This window comes from Ochotona curzoniae, unplaced genomic scaffold (genome assembly GCF_017591425.1).
Source record: "Ochotona curzoniae isolate NIBS_2020 unplaced genomic scaffold, NIBS_Ocur_1.0 scaffold_2453, whole genome shotgun sequence".
Taxonomy (NCBI): Eukaryota; Metazoa; Chordata; class Mammalia; order Lagomorpha; family Ochotonidae; genus Ochotona; species Ochotona curzoniae.
Window position 1 is genome coordinate 27,473,449 of NW_024467094.1, and position 17,163 is coordinate 27,490,611.

Genomic DNA, 17,163 nt, shown 5'->3' on the forward strand with positions numbered 1-17,163 from the left:
CAGGAGAGAGTCTTGTTCATTTTTGGCCAGCAAAATAAAAAGACAGCCAAAGCTGGGGTTTACAAGGCCAGTGATACACACCCCCCAACCCATCACCAGCCACACACACACACACACACTTTCAGTGGTTAGAACATCCTGAACAACAGAGAAACCAGAAGCCAGCTTTGGAGGAGCCGAAATAGCAACAGGGAATGTTCTGGGCCAAGTATGACCTGGCCCCCTCTCCCTCCTTGCCTCCAAGAAGGGAGGAGAGCTTGTGGAAAGGGCAGGCCCTGGAGACCAGGCCCCCACAGGCACGTACTAGGTAAGGGGAACCAGGCCAGCTGTCCTGTATTCCAAGCCCCCTATAGGTGACACCCACAGGAGCTCTTTGCCCAGCCCCCAGCCCCTAGTATCTGGGTCAGCTGATGGCTCCCACACAGGTTGGGTCTGGTTTAACATTGGCTGTGATTCCTGGTCGCACTCCCCTCCCCACAGCATGGCCATGCCCCATCCGAGCAGCCTGGAGCTTGCCCTGCAGCCAGGGCTCTGACCCTGCCTGCTCCTCTCTGCTTTCCACAGCAATCCGGACACGGTGACTGCAAGTGGGTACCCACAGGCCTGGCCAGCTGGGGTGGGGTTGCCCACAGAACCCAGTGACTGGCATCCTGGGCTGAGATGGGCCCTTGTGGCCAAGCAGGCCTGACCCCCCTCACTGGGCCTCCCAGTCTTGGGGCCACTGCCCACATGTAGCCTCTGCCAAGGACACCTCAGCGGTGGCGCCACTCAGCCGCCGCCTTGAGACCCCCTCAGGGGCAGGTCCTGACCATGGAGAAGGGCTGGGGGGAGGGGAATGGTGATAATTTTGGGGAACCAGAGCAGAGGATGGGGTGACTGCTTGTTCAGTAGCCCATGGTCTCCGGTCCTACAGGTTACCCCCATTCCTGGTTTCCACTTTCCTGTTTACTCTTCAGTGATGAGGCAGGGGGATTTAAGGGACAGAGGCAGACCCTGGCTGGGGGCAGGGCAGGAGCCGCATCCCGCAGCATGGCTGTGGGCTGTGCATCCAGGAGGGGAAGCCCCACGCCAGTGCAGCTCACATTCTCGGCCGGTGCTGCACAAGGCACCCCATTAAAGCACCGATGCAGGCTAGCCAAATGCGGCGAGACACATGTCCGGTCTGCAGCCCTGCTTCCTCTGTCCCGGGCTCCAAGGCTCCAGGCAGAGGGTGTAGGGGGGTTGGGGAAAGAGGGTGGCGAGGAGGCTCAAACTTGAGCAAACAAACAAGTTCAGGGAACGCCTCCCTTACTCGGGTATAAACTCTGGACACACCCACACCCCATCCCCCCCAACTCCAGTACACACACTAAGGAAGCCGGAGAAAGGGAGAGAAACAGCATTGTAGCATCTGAAAGCGGGGAGCAAGGCACAGGGGTTTAGGGATGTAGGCCAGGCCCCCCCAAATGCAGATCACCTTTGAGGCTAGGGGTGCATCTCTGGGCAAGAGGGAGTTAAGCCTGGTGGCCTCAATGCTCCACGTAGAAGCTGGCTCAGGACACTGGCTGCGGTTGGTGCTGCCCGTATAAATAAGGCGGGAGACCCAAGCGCTAAGGATTGGCCACTGCCCGTGCTCTTGGCCCTGGCCATGGCCCGTCTGATGTTCTTACTTAGTCTGGGCCTGCTGGCCAGCCTGCTACCAGTGCTGGCTGCCTGTCCCCAGAACTGCCACTGCCACGGTGACCTGCAGCATGTCATCTGCGACAAGGTGGGACTGCAGAAGATTCCCAAGGTGTCAGAGAAGACCAAGCTGCTTAACCTCCAGCGCAACAATTTCCCTGTGCTGGCTGCCAACTCTTTCCGAGCCATGCCCAACCTTGTGTCGCTGCACCTGCAGCATTGCCAGATCCGCGAGGTGGCGGCTGGTGCCTTCCGTGGCCTCAAGCAGCTCATCTATCTGTACCTCTCCCACAACGACATCCGGGTGCTGCGCGCTGGCGCCTTTGACGACCTGACCGAGCTCACCTACCTCTACTTGGACCACAACAAGGTGACGGAGCTGCCCCGGGGGCTGCTTTCCCCTCTGGTAAACCTCTTCATCTTGCAGCTCAACAACAACAAAATCCGGGAGCTGCGGCCCGGTGCCTTCCAGGGTGCCAAAGACCTGCGCTGGCTCTACCTCTCTGAAAATGCAATCAGTTCTCTTCAGCCTGGTGCACTGGATGATGTGGAGAACCTGGCCAAGTTCCACCTGGACAGGAACCAGCTATCCAGCTACCCGTCGGCTGCTCTGAGCAAGCTGCGGGTGGTGGAGGAGCTGAAGCTGTCGCATAACCCCCTGAAGAGCATCCCCGACCATGCCTTCCAGTCCTTCGGTAGATACCTGGAGACCCTATGGCTGGACCACACCAGCCTGGAGAAGGTGAGCTCTGGGCTAGACATGCCTCCCTCCTTCTGGGAGGTTCAGGGAGTAAGACCCCCTACTCTGCTCCCCTCTCCCTACCCCCAAGTCCCTGTAGCTTTGGCTATCTGCAAGGCCCAAATCTTACCACCCCCTCCCTCTTGTTCCATTTGCACCCTAATTCCTACCTGACTGCCTGTTCCCTCCACTGCTCTCCGAGGAGGGCAGGGGCTGCTTTGGCCCCACCAATGGCCCTTTAAATGACACTGGCTGCTCTCCCAAAGCCCCAGTGTTGTGCAGCAGCCCCTCTTCCTGTTGGACACCACCCTCCTGCCCCGCCACCACCCTGCTGTTTTCCTGTCTCCAGTAACCCTGCTATCCCATACAGGAAGGCTTGTTTACTGAGGAGCTTTCCCCGAGGAGTTGGGCAAATCAGGCCACAAAGAGACCCTGTTCCTGGTGGGAACTGGGCGTGTCTGCTAAGGTGTAGTGGCGAGGCTGGGCAGCTGAGACCCTGTGGACAGCCCTGCGCTGTCCACCAGCATTAGGAGGGGACCAAGAGCTGACCAAGGCTGTGGGCATAGAGACCATGTGCTCTTACAAAGGGGTAAAGACCAGGACACTTTTGTCAGACATTGGCATGCGTCCTAGGGTCTTCCTCAGCACAGGAAGCCTGCTGTGCCACACTGTCCCCTCCCTGTCTCCTGGGCTGCTGGCTGCCTTCTCAGCTCCTCCTCCCCTGGGGTGCCCAGTCTCGCCAGGTGTGGAGATCCTGGATCAGAACAGAATCCTTTCCAGCGGACTGGCAAACCACCCCGGGCCAAGGGCTGATTCAGCCAGGAAGTTTGGGCGGGTAAAGGACACTCTGGTTACTAGTGCACGTCACACCCAACCTGGACCACAGGAGACAGCACAGGCATGGAGATGCGGTTCCAACTGGGAAAGTGCCAACCTTTGGAGGAGGCCTGTCCAAGTCTGGCTTTCTTTAGCCTGCATCAACCCCTGCAGTGCCAAAGTAGGCAGAAGGGTAGCTGATTTGGGGCATGGAAGGCCAGGCAGGAACCGTGGTGCCTTGGCCAAGATGTGGGCACCAATAGAATATTTCCTCTGGAGCCGTCCAACTGAAATGGCTGTACAAATAGCATCTGACAGGCAGTGGGGGAACAGTGAGGACAGCGCTGAGGGAAGTCCTGGGACCCTAAGGCTGTGGGGAACCTGGGCCTATGGCCCACCCCACCAGACACTGACCAGGTTCACTGTGTGCCAGCTTGGGCTGGCAGGACTGATGCTGGCTGCCGCCCCAGACCCAGTGTTTGTGCAGGGAGTGAAGTGCCAGGGGGAGATGGGTGGGGTGTGGTCCTTGTGGCTACTGTTTACTGCCTAGGGTGACCCTGGGCAAAGGCCTGAACTTTCTCCATTTTTCCATCTGCATATTGGAAATAACACCACCTATCTACAAAGGGGTTGTGTGGGTGAGCTCATCTGGAACAACTTAATTATACAGTTTTGAAAACTGTGAAATTCCAGGGCAGGCATTGTGGCGCAGCAGGGTAAGCCACTGCTTGGGATGTCCCCATCCCATACCAGAGCACCGGTTCAAGTCCTGGCTATACCACTTCCAACTCCGCACCCTTCTAATACTCTTGGAAAGGCAGTGGAGAATAGACCAAGTCCTTGGGTCGCTAGCATCCACCTGGGAAATCTGGATGGAGTCGTGGCTCCTGGCTGCAGCCAGGCTTGCACACTGTTGTGGGACTGGGGAAGCGAACCTTTGGACTGAAGACCTTTCTCTCTGAACCTCTATTTCTGTCACTTTCAAATAAGTAAATCTTCTATTATTTTTTTAAAATTTATTTTTATTGGAAAGGCAGATCAGATTTACAGAGAGAAGGAGAGACAGAAAGATCTTCCATCTGCTTATTCACTCCCCAAATAGCCACCATGACCGGAGCAGAGCTGATTCTAAGCCAGGAGCCAAGGACTTCTGGGTCTCCCATGGCAGGTGCAGGGTCCCAAGGCTTTGGCCTGTCCTTTACTGCTTTCCCAGGCCATAAGCAGGGAGCTGGATGGGAAATAGGACGCTGGGACACAAACCGGCACCCATATGGGATCCTGGCACTTGTGAGGTGAGGATTTAGCCATTGAACCATCCTTTCGGTCCCATCAAATAGTAAATCTTAAAAACAACCAAAGCCTTCTTATAAAGGAAAATGGTGAAACTTTCACTGGCCTAGAGAAAGACCTAGCTCCCTGTGGGAAATCCAGTGGAGAAAGGCTGAAATAGAGGGGCTGGGTGTTCACCGCTGCCCACCTCCCTCGCCAGTTCTCAGATGGTGCTTTCCTGGGTGTGACCACACTGAAACATGTCCACTTGGAGAACAACCGCTTGAACCAACTGCCCTCCAACTTTCCCTTTGACAACCTGGAGACACTCAGCCTTACCAACAATCCCTGGAAGTGTACCTGCCAGCTCCGGGGCCTGCGACGGTAAGAGCACCCCTTTTTTGCCCCCAGGGTCCATCTCCTGTGATAGAGTGGAGACACTTGCCCTGAGTTTGCCACTTAATAGGCATGGGACCTGGGAATGAGGGTGGTGGTTCCAGATTATTCTAATGCCAAATCACTCCTGGCCCCATAGCTGGCACTGTTACAGCTCTTCCCCAACCATAGCAATTCTGTCTCTCCAGATGGCTGGAAGCTAAGAACTCTCGCCCTGATGCCACCTGCTCCTCGCCTGCCAAGTTCAAGGGCCAGCACATCCGTGACACAGATGCCTTCCGTAGCTGCAAGTCCCCCACGAAGAGGTCCAAGAAAGCTGGCCGCCATTAAACAGGTGCAGGTGAGTGCCAAGTGAGCAGATCTTGCATTCCCTTCAAAAAGTGAGATGCTGTCTCCCAGAATATACTCTCCCCATGGAATGGCAGGCAGATGCTCCATTTTTTTTTCTTCTTTTAGAGCAAAGAAAGGAGGGCTGGGGCCTCCCTCTAAAGGAGGGGAGATTACCCAGGACTCCCGCCATTGGCTAGGTCATCAGATTCCTGACACCAGTCCTTGCCTCACTGCAGGTCCTGACCCAGCTGGTCCTGGTGACTGGCCTCTGCCTTCTGCCGGAGAGAGACTACTGACCTTCTTGCCTCCCCCCACGGTCTCTGCGCATGCACAGAGCTGCCCACACCTAGATGTGTCCTGGTGGCGGGTCTCGGGCACTCCGCTACCAACTCAGCCCCACCTGACAGTGTACGGGGAAAGACAGAAACCCTCAACGAACCACCTCATGCCTGGCTCTTCTGCTAGGGCCCCCTCTCCCAGACCACCTGAGTTTATCAGAAACAAAACAGGGTGATTATTATCAGGAAGGCCACCCTTACAGAATCATCCTCTTCCCCAACTACTTAGAAACAAATGCCAGATCCTTGTCCAACCCCCTGATTCCATAGAGGGTCTGAAGAAAGCCCATGCTCTGACTCTGCCAGCTACCATCTGCCAGGACAGTCTAGCAGGACACCTGTGCTCTGAGGCACATTGCCCCCTGCTGCATTCATCCCAAGATTTCTATAAATATAAATGTATGTCTATATAACAGTCACTCCCCTGCCACCCATCTCTGACTACTTACTAGGTGCTGATGAGGTGATCTTGCACCTGCTTTCCAGAAGGAGGGGAGGCCCAGGCACACTCCCCCATCCAAGACTTGGCCTGGGATCATCCACAGTCCTGTCAGTCTGCTCCAGCCCCGACCTCCGCCCTGGCCCCATCCCAAATCCTGGTCCTAGCCGCCACTCACCACCAGCTCCTTCATATCCATCTTCTTGATGATAGCTCGGATCAGCTCCGGGGGTGCAAGTGATCCCGCGATTAAACCTGAATTAGAGAGAGGGCTAACACAGGTCCCCCCATCTTCTAAGCCTAGTGGCCCCTCTGCACCTGAAGCTCACTTAAGAGAAGAATGGTCCCTTCTCCACACACCCTTCACCAACCTCACTCTCTTCTTCCTGGCAGCTGATCTGGGGCTGGGGTCCAGGGGCTTTGATTCCCTCCCACCCACATTTTTGCAGTGTCCATTACTGCCCCCTGGATCAAAGACCGGATATATATCTTGCTCATCCACGCCCACTCCTGCAAGGGAGGTAGCCCCCTCCCCACATCTGGCTGCCCTCGGCCCCACCCCACCTCCAGAAACAGACGAGATGTCATAATTGGAGAAGTCTGGCTGGTTGAGAATGTCCACAAACATTGTGGGGGTGCCATACAGGTAGGAGCCTCTGTGTGGGGGGAGGGGGTCTCAAAATTAGTTTTAGAAGTGGAAAAGAACTCCCTCCTCTACCCCATCCCACCATGAACTTGCAGCAAAGGCCAAGACGAAAGCCATGGGGAACAGACAGGAGAAATTCTTGAATTGGCAAGAATTGGTCCTGGGGTCTCCCCTACCCTGGTTCCCGGGTCTCCTAGCTTGGGGAGGAAGGGGGCAGGGCCCAGGAGGGAAGACTAGAAGGGTCTCATCAGCCCACAGGGAGCCTGTCTGCCAGTGCCCACTTCTCGCTGCTGATGGCCTCCAGCGCCTTCTTGCCATCGAAGCTCGGCGAGGACAGGAGGAGGGTGGCACCGTGCATCATGGATACCATGGTGCCCCCCACTGAGCCCAGGCAGTGGTACAAGGGGCTGGGCAGGACCAAACGCTTCTCTTCCGGCATCTGGGGACAGAAACGCGAGGCTGGGTCTGCCATGGAGCCAGAAGCCACAGAAGCCATTTGCTCTAGCTAGTTGGGGAGCCAGGAAAGCCCCCAACCCCTGCTGGGGCACCCTTGCCCTGCCCCACCTCACCTTCACAGGCATTCCCAGGCGCTCCCCAATAAGTTTGGAGTTGTTGACGATGTTGTAGTGGGAGAGAGTGGCCCCCTTGGGGCTGCCTGTCGTCCCCTGACAAGACAAGCAGGCGATGGCTTGGCCACCTTCTCCCTACCTCCTTCCCACCCTGGCCACTGCCCAGAAGGGAACTGGATTGGGAACCAGGAGACTAGAATGTTCATGTGGAATTGCAAAAAGTACCACCCGATGCCAGGTTTGAAAGTGCAGAAGATAAGGTCTCCATCTCCATGCTGTGCATTGGGCACCTCAGAGAACTTTGCTGCCCACTCCCTGGGCACCTTCCTTGTCTGGACCTCAGGTTCTGCCTCAGTCCAACGATGGACAGATTTGGCTAGTAATGACCCAGTAAACCTGCCCTGTGTCCAGAACAGGAGAATGAGGAAGGGAAAGTGACAAGGACCCTGGCGGCAGAGAGGACAACTGAAGGGTGACCTCAAGAGATAGCACCTGCCCTGTTGATGTCTGTTCCCATCCCCAGGAAAGGGTCACAGGGGCAGAGAGGACATGGGTCAGCCTTTACTTGAAGCCCCAGACTGCCACCATACCGAGGTGAACTGGATGTTGATGGGATCGTGGCAGGACAGGAACTGTTGGGCATGCCGGAGCTGGGCCAGATGCTGCTGCGTGCTGCCAGCTGCCACCACATCATCCAAGAGCAAGGTCCCCGGCAGAGAGGCATCCACTAAGATGACTGTAGTCAGATCTGGGAGCCTGGAGGAGTAGGGAGGATGGCGGGATGTGGGAGCTGAGGGAGGGTGAGAGGACAGAGGGAGATGCCAGCTCCAGCACTGGGGCTGAGCAGGCAGTGAGGGAGGTCAGGGGTGCACCTGGGATACACCCACCTCTGGCTCTTCAGGGCCCCTGGCTGGGCCTTGTCCAGCTCTGGGCAGATCTGCTGCAGGATGTTGTAGTATTGCTGGGTCTTGAATTGCTTGGGGAACACAAGGGCTTTGCAGCCCACCTGGTGGGAGGGAGTCTTGGCTACTGGAGAGCAGGAAGCCCCAGACCAGAGTACTGCAGACCCCTCCTGACCAGTTCTGTTCTCACACACGCGCATCACTGCCCCAGTGCAGATCTGCACCAGCCAGCAACACACACTCATGTGTACCCCACCCCAAGATAAATGGATCCACGTACCACTCCCAAGATGTACACCCGCCACATTGAGTTATATGCGCCAGGTACCAGGGCATGCACACCCCTCTCCCTCACACATGCCCGCCATCTGCACTCCCACCAACTCTGTATCTGGTCAACCACTCCCTCCGTAAAATCCAGACTTCCTGCTACATATAGCCCAGAAGGACACTACGTGTCACCCCCCCACACACACTCTCCCTCATCCCTCTGGGGAAACCCTGGACTGGGTACTAGCTGGTCCCTCTGCAGGAACAAGTTCTTACCTTCTTGAGGACGTACTCCAGTTCCATGGCCTGATAGGCCGGATTCACAGACACCTGTTGGGGAGAGGCGGAGACCTGTCAGTGTCCTTGTCTCTCTCCCCCGCTGCCCTTCCACTCCCAAGGGGCTCAGAGGCAGGGCCACTCAGTGAGCCTCAGAAGACAGCACAAACCCCGCCAGGCCATGGGTCTGGTCCTAAGTGACACTCCCGGACCCCCACCAACTACCAAATACCCCACAGTGACAGGCAAGCCTCATCTCACCAGAATGATGCCCGCCTGGGCAGTGGCCAACTGCATGAGCACCCAGGCATAGGAGTTGGGGCCCCACATGCCCAGCCGGTCACCCCTGCTGAGGCCAATGCTCAGAAGGCCAGAAGCAGTTTTATCCACCTGGGACAAACAAGGAGAGCATAGGGGTGAGGTGAAGACACACACAGGAAGGGACCCATTACCCCCACCCTCATGGCCCCTTAGAGACCAGCAGTTTCCCAGGGTTAACAAGGGCTTCAGGGTTACCTGAGACAGGAAGTACCTGGTCCTCAAGGAGTACCAGCCACCCACCCCACAGCCATATGCCCACCCTCATAGCTCCATTCAGCCAGGGCAGCCTGGCGCTAGGAACTGCCCACCTTCAGGGTTCAGGGAGAGCACTCACTTCCTCCTTGAGCTGGGCAAAGGTCAACCGGATGTTTTCATGGATGACCACCAAGGCCTCTTGGTCCGGGATTCTCTCTGCTGTGTCGTCCAGACACTGGCCCACGGTCTTGTTGACAAGATGAAACTTGGTGTAGCCTTGAACATAGCTGAAACCTCCAATTGGCAAGGGTGCTTTGTGATCCACCTCTGTGGAACTGTGGAGGATAGGCAGGGCCATGGATTTCATTGGACCTGACTGGACCTGCATGGTCCCAAGGGCCAAGCACACCCAACCAGGAATCAGGCTGCTTGCAATGTGCTAGGGACCACATAGCCACTGGACCCTTCTCCCAACTTCGAGCTTAACCCTAAGGCCACAGGACAGGGGCCAGATTAACCCGAGATGGGGAAGGGGTCTCCTCCTTGCCTCCTTAGGAAGGATGAATTACCCCAGCTACCTTACTTACTTAGACAGATCTTACAAAACTTGCTGTACTTGCATCCCATTCCCTACCTCCTGGTGAATAACTGGGGTCCCATCTGAGGAACCAGTGAAGCTCACACTGGGACCCAAAGCTGGAATCCAAGGCCTTAGGTTATGGGGCTCTTTGATGAGCCAATGTCTGTCCTCTGGGCCTGAAGGTCAAAGACAGACTAGGGCAGACTGTAACCATCAAAAGGCAGCTGGGGAGCTCCTATTGTTCTAAAGAATGGGGTGCTGCATAACAGGTGCCACCGGTGCTCCAAATGGCACCCAAGCTCGCCACCTTGAGATGGTGTCACCAAGCAGAGAACATTGTGACAGGAGGATGGGAGCATTTTAGATCCCGTGGTGAGTGACAAGACAGGAGGAGCTGATGGAACATAGCCCACCAGTCACAGACTGCATTCCAGAGTCCTGAGGCCCTGAAGTTGCCCTGCAGGAGTGAACACTCCCGAACACTGAGGCAGGGAGGGCATCGGGCACCACGGTTAGGTTAGTGCTTGGGACGCCTGCACTCCATCTCGGAGTTCTTGGATTGAGTCCTTGTTCTTCCACTACAGATCCAGTTTCCTGGCAACATGCACACTGGGAGGCAGCAAAAGATAGTGCAAGTACTTGGGTTCCTACCATCCACGTGGGAAAACCCTGCTGAAGTTCTGGGCTCCTTGCATCCGCCTATGCCTGCCCCAGCTATTGTGAGCGATTGGGCAGTAAACCCCTAGATAAAAGATCTCTTTTTGTCTCCTTCTGCTTTTCAAATCAAGTGAAAATGAATCAACACAATTCAGAGCTACACAAGAGAGGAAGACAAGCTCATATCTGCAGAGTCGAAGAGGAGGGGCTGCCGGCTGGCACAGGGCTGGGCCAGAAGCAGGGAGCCCAGCACAGCCAACTCTGGGAACTGGGAGAAAGCAGTCAGGGAGGGCTACGCCTGTTCTTTCAGGCTGCAGATTTTATCCCCACATCTGATCATCAGAAATGAGCTAAGCTCATCCGCCCCCGCCGCTTCTATTCGCTGCTTCCAAGAAAGTGAGACTGAATTAAAAGGCAAACAAACAGCTCCTCGGAGAAGTTCAAAGAGTTCTAGAAAATTTCTCCCAATGCAATTTGCTCATAAACACAGACCTTCCCTCCATTTCCAAAGCCCCAGTGCAAACAAACTGATTCTTCTTTCCCTGGCCACACCCCCACGTACCTGGGGTAAAAAGGTCAGACTAGAAGAGTCTTAAATAAGAGATCTGCAGGTTTTTGTTTGTTTGTTTGTTTTAAGTTTTCCCTCTCTCTGTGTCATGTAGGGGCAGGAAGGAGAAGCTTAAAAAGTTAGAGGGTAGAGCAACTGGGAGAAGTGAAGTACAGTAAATACTGGGTGAGGCATTAATTAGATGGGGTATTGTGAAAGCCAAGGCCCTCGGGTGCCAGGTGGGACAGCAGCCAGGGCCAGAAACGTAGTCCCTCCCAGGAAGGTACTTCGGCAAGAGAATCCAGGCCCAGGGCTAATTTCTTCTTAAAAAAAAAAAAAAAAAAAAAAAAAAAAAGGAGGGGGGCAAAATCCTGTTCAGTGTTAGCAATCAGTGTATCCCCTTCTTTCATTCCTGGTGCCTGAGTGTCTAGAACATGAGCAGTCCTCAGATGAATGAATTAAGGACAAGGACTTGAATCTTTGCAAAGGAGATACAGGAATGGCCAATGGCCAATAGGCAGAGGAAATGAAATTAAAACCCACGGTGAGGTAGTACTTCACACTCACCAGGAAGGCAAGATGGATGATAAATAGATAGATGGTGCATAGATAGCTGCATTAGAATGCCTGAGTTGGAGTCCTAGATCTGCTCTCTTTTTCTTGTTTTGAAGATTTATTTATTTATCTGAACAGTAGTGGTGTAGAAAGAAGTAGGAAGAGAGAGAGAAAGAGAGGAAGAGAGATCTTTTATCCCCGAAGGGCTACAATGGCAGGGGCTGGCCCAAACCGATGCCAGGAGCCTGGAATTTCTTTTGGGGCCTCTCACACAGGTGCAGGGTCATCTTCCACTGCTTTTCCCAGGTGTGTTAGCAGCGGGCTGGATCAGAAGTGGAGCCTCTGGGACTTGAACCAGTGCTCATATGGGATGCTAGTGTTGCTGGCTGTGTTGCCAGCTTAACCAGTTGTACCACTGCACCTGCTCTCCCCTCTGATCTGCTTTCATTGTCAACTTCCTGCGTATGCACACCTTGGGGTGTAGCAGGCAGGCTCCAGTGCTTGAGTTTCTGGCTTTGTCCCCCCTGGCTTTGGCATGGGCAGGCTTCTGGGGAGTGAATTAGCAAATGGAAGATCTTTCAGTCTTTTCAAATTCATAAAATTAAGTAATTTTGGGAGGGCCTGGCGTGGTGGCCTAGTGGCTGAAGTCTCGCCTTTTACGTGCCGGGATCCCATATGGGTGCCAGTTCTAATCCTGGCAGCTCTACTTCCCAACCAGATCCCTGCTTGTGGCCTGGGAAAGCAGTTGAGAATGACCGAAAGCCTTGGGATCCTGCACCCGCCTGGGAGACCTGGAGGAAGTTCCCGGCTCCTGGCTTCAGATCGGCACAACACCAGCCGTTGTGGTCACTTGGAGAATGAATCATGAGACAGAAGATCTTCTTCTCTGTCTCTCCTCCTCTTTGTATATCTGACTTTGTGATAAAAATAAAATAAATCTTTTAAAAAAAATTAAGCAATTTTTTAAATGAGGAAATTGGAACTTATGTGCATTTCTGGTGGAAAAGTGAAATGGCTCAGCACAATAGAAAACTGTGATATTCTGAAAATTCACAAAGTTAAACACAGAATTGCCATATGCCCTAACAATTCTACCTCTTACCCCAAAGAATGAAAAGCATTTGCTCAAAATTATTGAATAAATATTACATGGGAGGACTTCATCTTAGACATGGTCCTGCACTCCAACAGATCAAAAGACCATCCAAAAAATCAAGATTGGGAATTGCTTGTGCCAAAATCAAACTGCGCTAAACTGTTTTCCTGACCTTTCAAGAAACTAGGAGAAGTGACAGCAAGCCACATATCCCAATCAGGCCAGTGTCACAGTGATAAAGTGCTTTCTGTAATACTCCTTACATCACAAAGGCAGCCCGTGAAGTGACCTGTCGTGAGCTAATGTGTTACTTTTCTTTTTGTTCACTTCTTCAGTCTCCTTGCTTTCCTGAGGAACCAATTCTGAAATGACCAACTAAGGTGTTTGTTCATTATTTTTGTTTTTGTCGGTTCTTCTGTCTGAGAGACTGAACCATTCTGTTTAGCCATGAGAATACTTCCTGTATTTTATGGAATGAGTGAAATGTTGGCTAGAATTGGACTTAAGACCAATTAAGCTATTAAATTAAATTGCTAGTTTTATCCTCTGAGAAAACAAAAACATGCATATAAATTCTTAGTAGCACAATTCATAACCGCCCAAAGGTGAAAACAACCCAAATGTCCATCAACAGATGTAGAGGCAAATAAAAGACGCTGTTCCCATTCCTACAGTGAAATACCGTTTGGCCATAAATAGGAATGAAAACCTGACACCTGCTACAACAAGGATAAGTCCCATAGACATGACTCTCAGAAGAAATCATAAATGTTTTCAAACCAATTCCAAATACTTACATAGTTACACTATGACTTCCAGTTTTCTATAAAAATGATATGTACTTCCCTCCCCTCTAAAATACCATGGGAGTGGGCACTACCATCACCAGGAACCCCTGCAGGGAAGGCAGCTGATGATGGCTCAGGTATGTGGGTCCCTAGCATCCACATGGAAGCCTTGGATTGAATTTCTGGCTCCCGGTTTTGTCCTGGCTAATGCAGACATTTGGGGAGTAAACCACAAGAGAAAAATCTCCTTTCTTTTTCTTTGCCTTTCAAATAGATGAAAGTGTTGTTTGCTTGTTTGTTTAAGACTTTATTTTTATTGGAAAAGCAGATCTACAGAGAGGAGGAGAAATAGAGAGAAATATCTTTCATCCACTGGTTTACCTCCCTAATGGCCACAGCAGTCAGTGCCGAGCCAGGCTGAGGCCAGGAGACTCTTCCGGCTCTCCCACCTGGATGCAGTGTCCCAAGGCTTTGGGTTGTCCTTGACTCTCAGGCTGCAACCAGGGAGCTGGAAGGCAATTGGAGTAGGCAGGACATGAACCATGCTCACATGGGGTCCCGGCACTTGCATGGTGAGAATTTAGCTATTGAACCATCACACCAGACCCTAATGTGTTCATTTGTTTATTTAAAAAAAAAATGTCGTGTCACATCATTTGAATTATTGACCTCAGATACTGGACTTCCAAATGCATCTATATCTGACAACCTGGCAGACATTCTGAGCAATTGAGCTGAGTCCCAACTCCCAATACCTAGCCAGTTTCCTGCTAATGTACTTGGGAGACAGAATATAATGGCCCAAGTACTTGAGTTTCTCTCAGGTGTGTGAGAGATCTGGATGAAGTTCTTGACTTCTGGCTTTCGCCTGACCCCTCTCTCAATCACTCTGTCTTTCAAATAAAAAAATCTTTTGTTTTTTTCCAAAAAATGTGCATAATTGAGCCTGGCGCAGTAACCTAGTAGCTAAAGTTCTCGCTTTGCACGTGCTGGGGATCCCATATAGGTGCCGGTTCTAATCCCAGTAGTCCTGCTTCCAATCCAATTCCTTGCTTGTGGCCTGGGAAAGCAGTCAAGGACAGCCCAATGCCTTGGGACCCTGCATCTGCATGGGAGACCCGGAAGAGGCTCTGGGCTCCTGACTTTGGATTGGCACTGCACCGGTCATTGTGGCCAGAGAGAAAAAATCTTCCTCTGTCTCTCCTCCTCTCTGTTAACCTGACTTTCCGATAAAAATAAAATAAATCTTTTCAAAATGTACATAATTTCACTTTCAGGAATGTATCAAACTGAAATCATGCATGTGATCACCAAAAGACAAATACTATTATGCCACTGCTATCATCCCTAATGTGGTAACTAGATGCCCATCATCAGCAAAATAAATTAAAAAGTAGTGATTTGCTATTTGTAATTTTATACATTAATGAGAGCAAAGGAACTGTGATTAAACACAACAATGTGAGGACCCGGTGCAACAGGTCAGTGGCTAAATCATTGCCTTGTATGTGTCAGGATCGCATATGGGTGCCAGTTCACATCCCAGCTGCTCCACTTCCCATCCAGATCCCTTCCTATAGCCTAGGAAAGTAGTCAAGGATGGCCAAAGCCTGTTGGGACTCTGTCCCAATGTGGGAGATCCAAAAGAAGCTCCTGGCTCCTGGTTTCAGATCTGCTCAGCTCCAGCTCTTGTGGCCACGTGCGGAGTGAACCTGGGAATGAAAGATCTTTTTCTGTCTTTCCTTCTCTCTTATAGATCTGCCTTTACAGTGAAAATAAATAAATCTTTTTAAATGCAATCATGTGAATCTTGTAAGAAATTATGTCAAATAAAAGAAGCCTGGCAGAAAAGGGCATCATGTTCTGAGTCCTTTTATGTGCAAAACAAGCAAAACTAATCCATGCTGTTGGAAATCAGAGGAGCTCAGCCGGTGGGGTCAGTGACCTTACAGAGTTCATGGAGTCAAAGGAAGCTTCTAGCGTCAGGGAATGTTCTGTCTGATTACCTGGTCGTGCTCGCTTTATCAAGGATTCATCAAGTGAGGGCTCAAAATACCAGGCACTTCAAAGTTTGCGGAAATAGGGTTCAAAGACATGAAAGGGGACATTTACAAGGGAGAAAGTTGAGAAAGAGAACTTGAGCAACTCATACCAAATGCCAACAATCAAGTTAGTTAAAACAGCTGGACTGATTGCAAATGATGGGCCAACAAAGCAAACCACGTGACATTCACACACAGTGCACGACAGTGACCATATGTGCTCTAAGGTCACCGGAACAGCAAAACCCATGGTCAGGAAGTCCAGGAAAGATGGTCCACAGGTCAAAGTGAAACTTCCATGAGGCATTTGTTTCCCAAAAGATAAGTAAAGAGGAAAAGTATTACAACTTTTCAAATGTTGACAAACCTGTGTGTGTGTGTGTGTGTGTGTGTGTGAGTAGAGACAGAGAGAGAGAGAAATGACAGCGGTTAGGGGAAAGACCTACTCTCAAATCCTTTAGCAGCTCATATTTCAAAATCAATGCTTTTGATCATCTGGATTATTATGCTACGAAGCTCCAAAGAGGTTATCTAAAGATGATTTCTGTGAAGGGTCCTCAAAAAGCGTGTGACGGAGCAGGGTTGCAGAGACAGGGAGTTAGCCTGTCAGTTTGAAGTCTTGACTTCTGATCCAACCTTGCTAATGCATGCGGGGGGGGGGGGGGGGGGGGAGGGGAGGTTGTTGGAAGATTGCCGAAGTGGACGGACCCCGACCACCCATGTGAGAGACCCAGATGGAGTTCCTGGCTCCTGACTTTGGGCTGGCCCTGTCCTGGTGATGTGGCCATCTGGGGTGCGAATAAATTCATGAAAGATTTCTATCTCTTCCTCTGCCTTTTAAATCAGCACCTTACAAAGAGAAAGTACTCATAGGCAGAACCAGAGAACAGCTTCAGTTAAAAGTGTTCGTCCTCCCACTGGACTCAGATCCTGGCCACAAAGAAAGTCAGGGGCTGTGTGGGCTGCCCTTGGAGTGTGTGTGGGGGGAGACTGCGCCTCCTCAGTTGTTGATGCCTGTGCAATGGACAGCAGGTCCAGATGTACATGAGGGTTATGACGGCCAGCTCATCCGGGCCAGCAGGGGAGGTCAGCCGTCTCATCAGACGCTGGAAAGCAGGAACACGTTAGATTGCACTGCAGCATGCGGCACTGCCTTAAGCTCCCCAGCCAGAGAAGAGTAATTAAATAGTCCTTAATTTCAGCAGAACAGCAGGAAATATTCATTGACACAAGCTCTTCAGAAGGCAATAAGTAGAACAGTCCTGGGGCCTTATCACATTTGGCCTCAATGCTGACCTCCTTCCTCCTTGCTCAGCGCTCTCTGGAACTGGATCAGGAGGAGGCTGCTGGCAGACCCAGAGTCCCAGTCAACTGCTGAAGAGAGTGCAAAAGTAAAGCAACCTCCAGGTCCCCATAGTCGATAGCAAATCACTTTCTTATTCCAAGTCAGTATTCCATCTGTACTAAATTTGGCATTTGCAATGATATATACATATATATGTATGTGTGTATATATATATATATATATATAATTTTTTTTTGAAAGAGAGCACCTGAACTTGTGTAAGCTTCAACACCCACACCTCTGGATTACTTCTGATTCTGTAATCTCTACTAATATTTGGAGTCTGTGTATCCTAGCAGTGAGCAATTCCCCTTTTAGCAATCCCACCTAAAAAACTAACAAAGGCCTAGAGGTATGAAGAAAGATGAATTGCCATCCAACAAAGACG

At 51.7% G+C, this 17,163-nt stretch overlaps 2 protein-coding genes across 2 annotated transcripts in view; one reads left to right on the top strand and one right to left on the bottom strand.

Annotated features, from left to right (window-relative positions):
- Nucleotides 1–17,163, bottom strand: part of ACSF2 (acyl-CoA synthetase family member 2) — a 32,790-nt gene that overhangs the window by 4,016 nt on the left and 11,611 nt on the right. The window contains exons 2-10 of the mRNA XM_041000737.1: nucleotides 9,305–9,500; nucleotides 8,911–9,039; nucleotides 8,650–8,703; nucleotides 8,089–8,207; nucleotides 7,792–7,957; nucleotides 7,202–7,297; nucleotides 6,914–7,071; nucleotides 6,551–6,642; nucleotides 6,165–6,241 (exon numbers count right to left, since the gene is read on the bottom strand). Coding sequence (XP_040856671.1) covers nucleotides 6,165–6,241; nucleotides 6,551–6,642; nucleotides 6,914–7,071; nucleotides 7,202–7,297; nucleotides 7,792–7,957; nucleotides 8,089–8,207; nucleotides 8,650–8,703; nucleotides 8,911–9,039; nucleotides 9,305–9,500 — 1,087 coding nt within the window. The remainder of the gene's footprint in view (nucleotides 1–6,164; nucleotides 6,242–6,550; nucleotides 6,643–6,913; nucleotides 7,072–7,201; nucleotides 7,298–7,791; nucleotides 7,958–8,088; nucleotides 8,208–8,649; nucleotides 8,704–8,910; nucleotides 9,040–9,304; nucleotides 9,501–17,163) is intronic.
- CHAD (chondroadherin) lies at nucleotides 1,479–5,955 on the top strand. Its single transcript, XM_041000738.1, has 4 exons — nucleotides 1,479–2,401; nucleotides 4,704–4,867; nucleotides 5,068–5,219; nucleotides 5,446–5,955. The coding sequence occupies exons 1-3, from the start codon at nucleotides 1,628–1,630 to the stop codon at nucleotides 5,207–5,209; spliced, it is 1,080 nt and encodes a 359-aa protein (XP_040856672.1). The 5' UTR covers nucleotides 1,479–1,627; the 3' UTR covers nucleotides 5,210–5,219; nucleotides 5,446–5,955.

Bases quoted from the DNA above. Each gene is read 5' to 3' on its own strand.
- CHAD (XM_041000738.1), top strand. From the start codon at position 1,628: ATGGCCCGTCTGATGTTCTTACTTAGTCTGGGCCTGCTGGCCAGCCTG. The intron at 2,402-4,703 runs GTGAGCTCTGGG...CTCCCTCGCCAG, and splicing joins ACCACACCAGCCTGGAGAAG to TTCTCAGATGGTGCTTTCCT. The intron at 4,868-5,067 runs GTAAGAGCACCC...CTGTCTCTCCAG, and splicing joins CAGCTCCGGGGCCTGCGACG to ATGGCTGGAAGCTAAGAACT.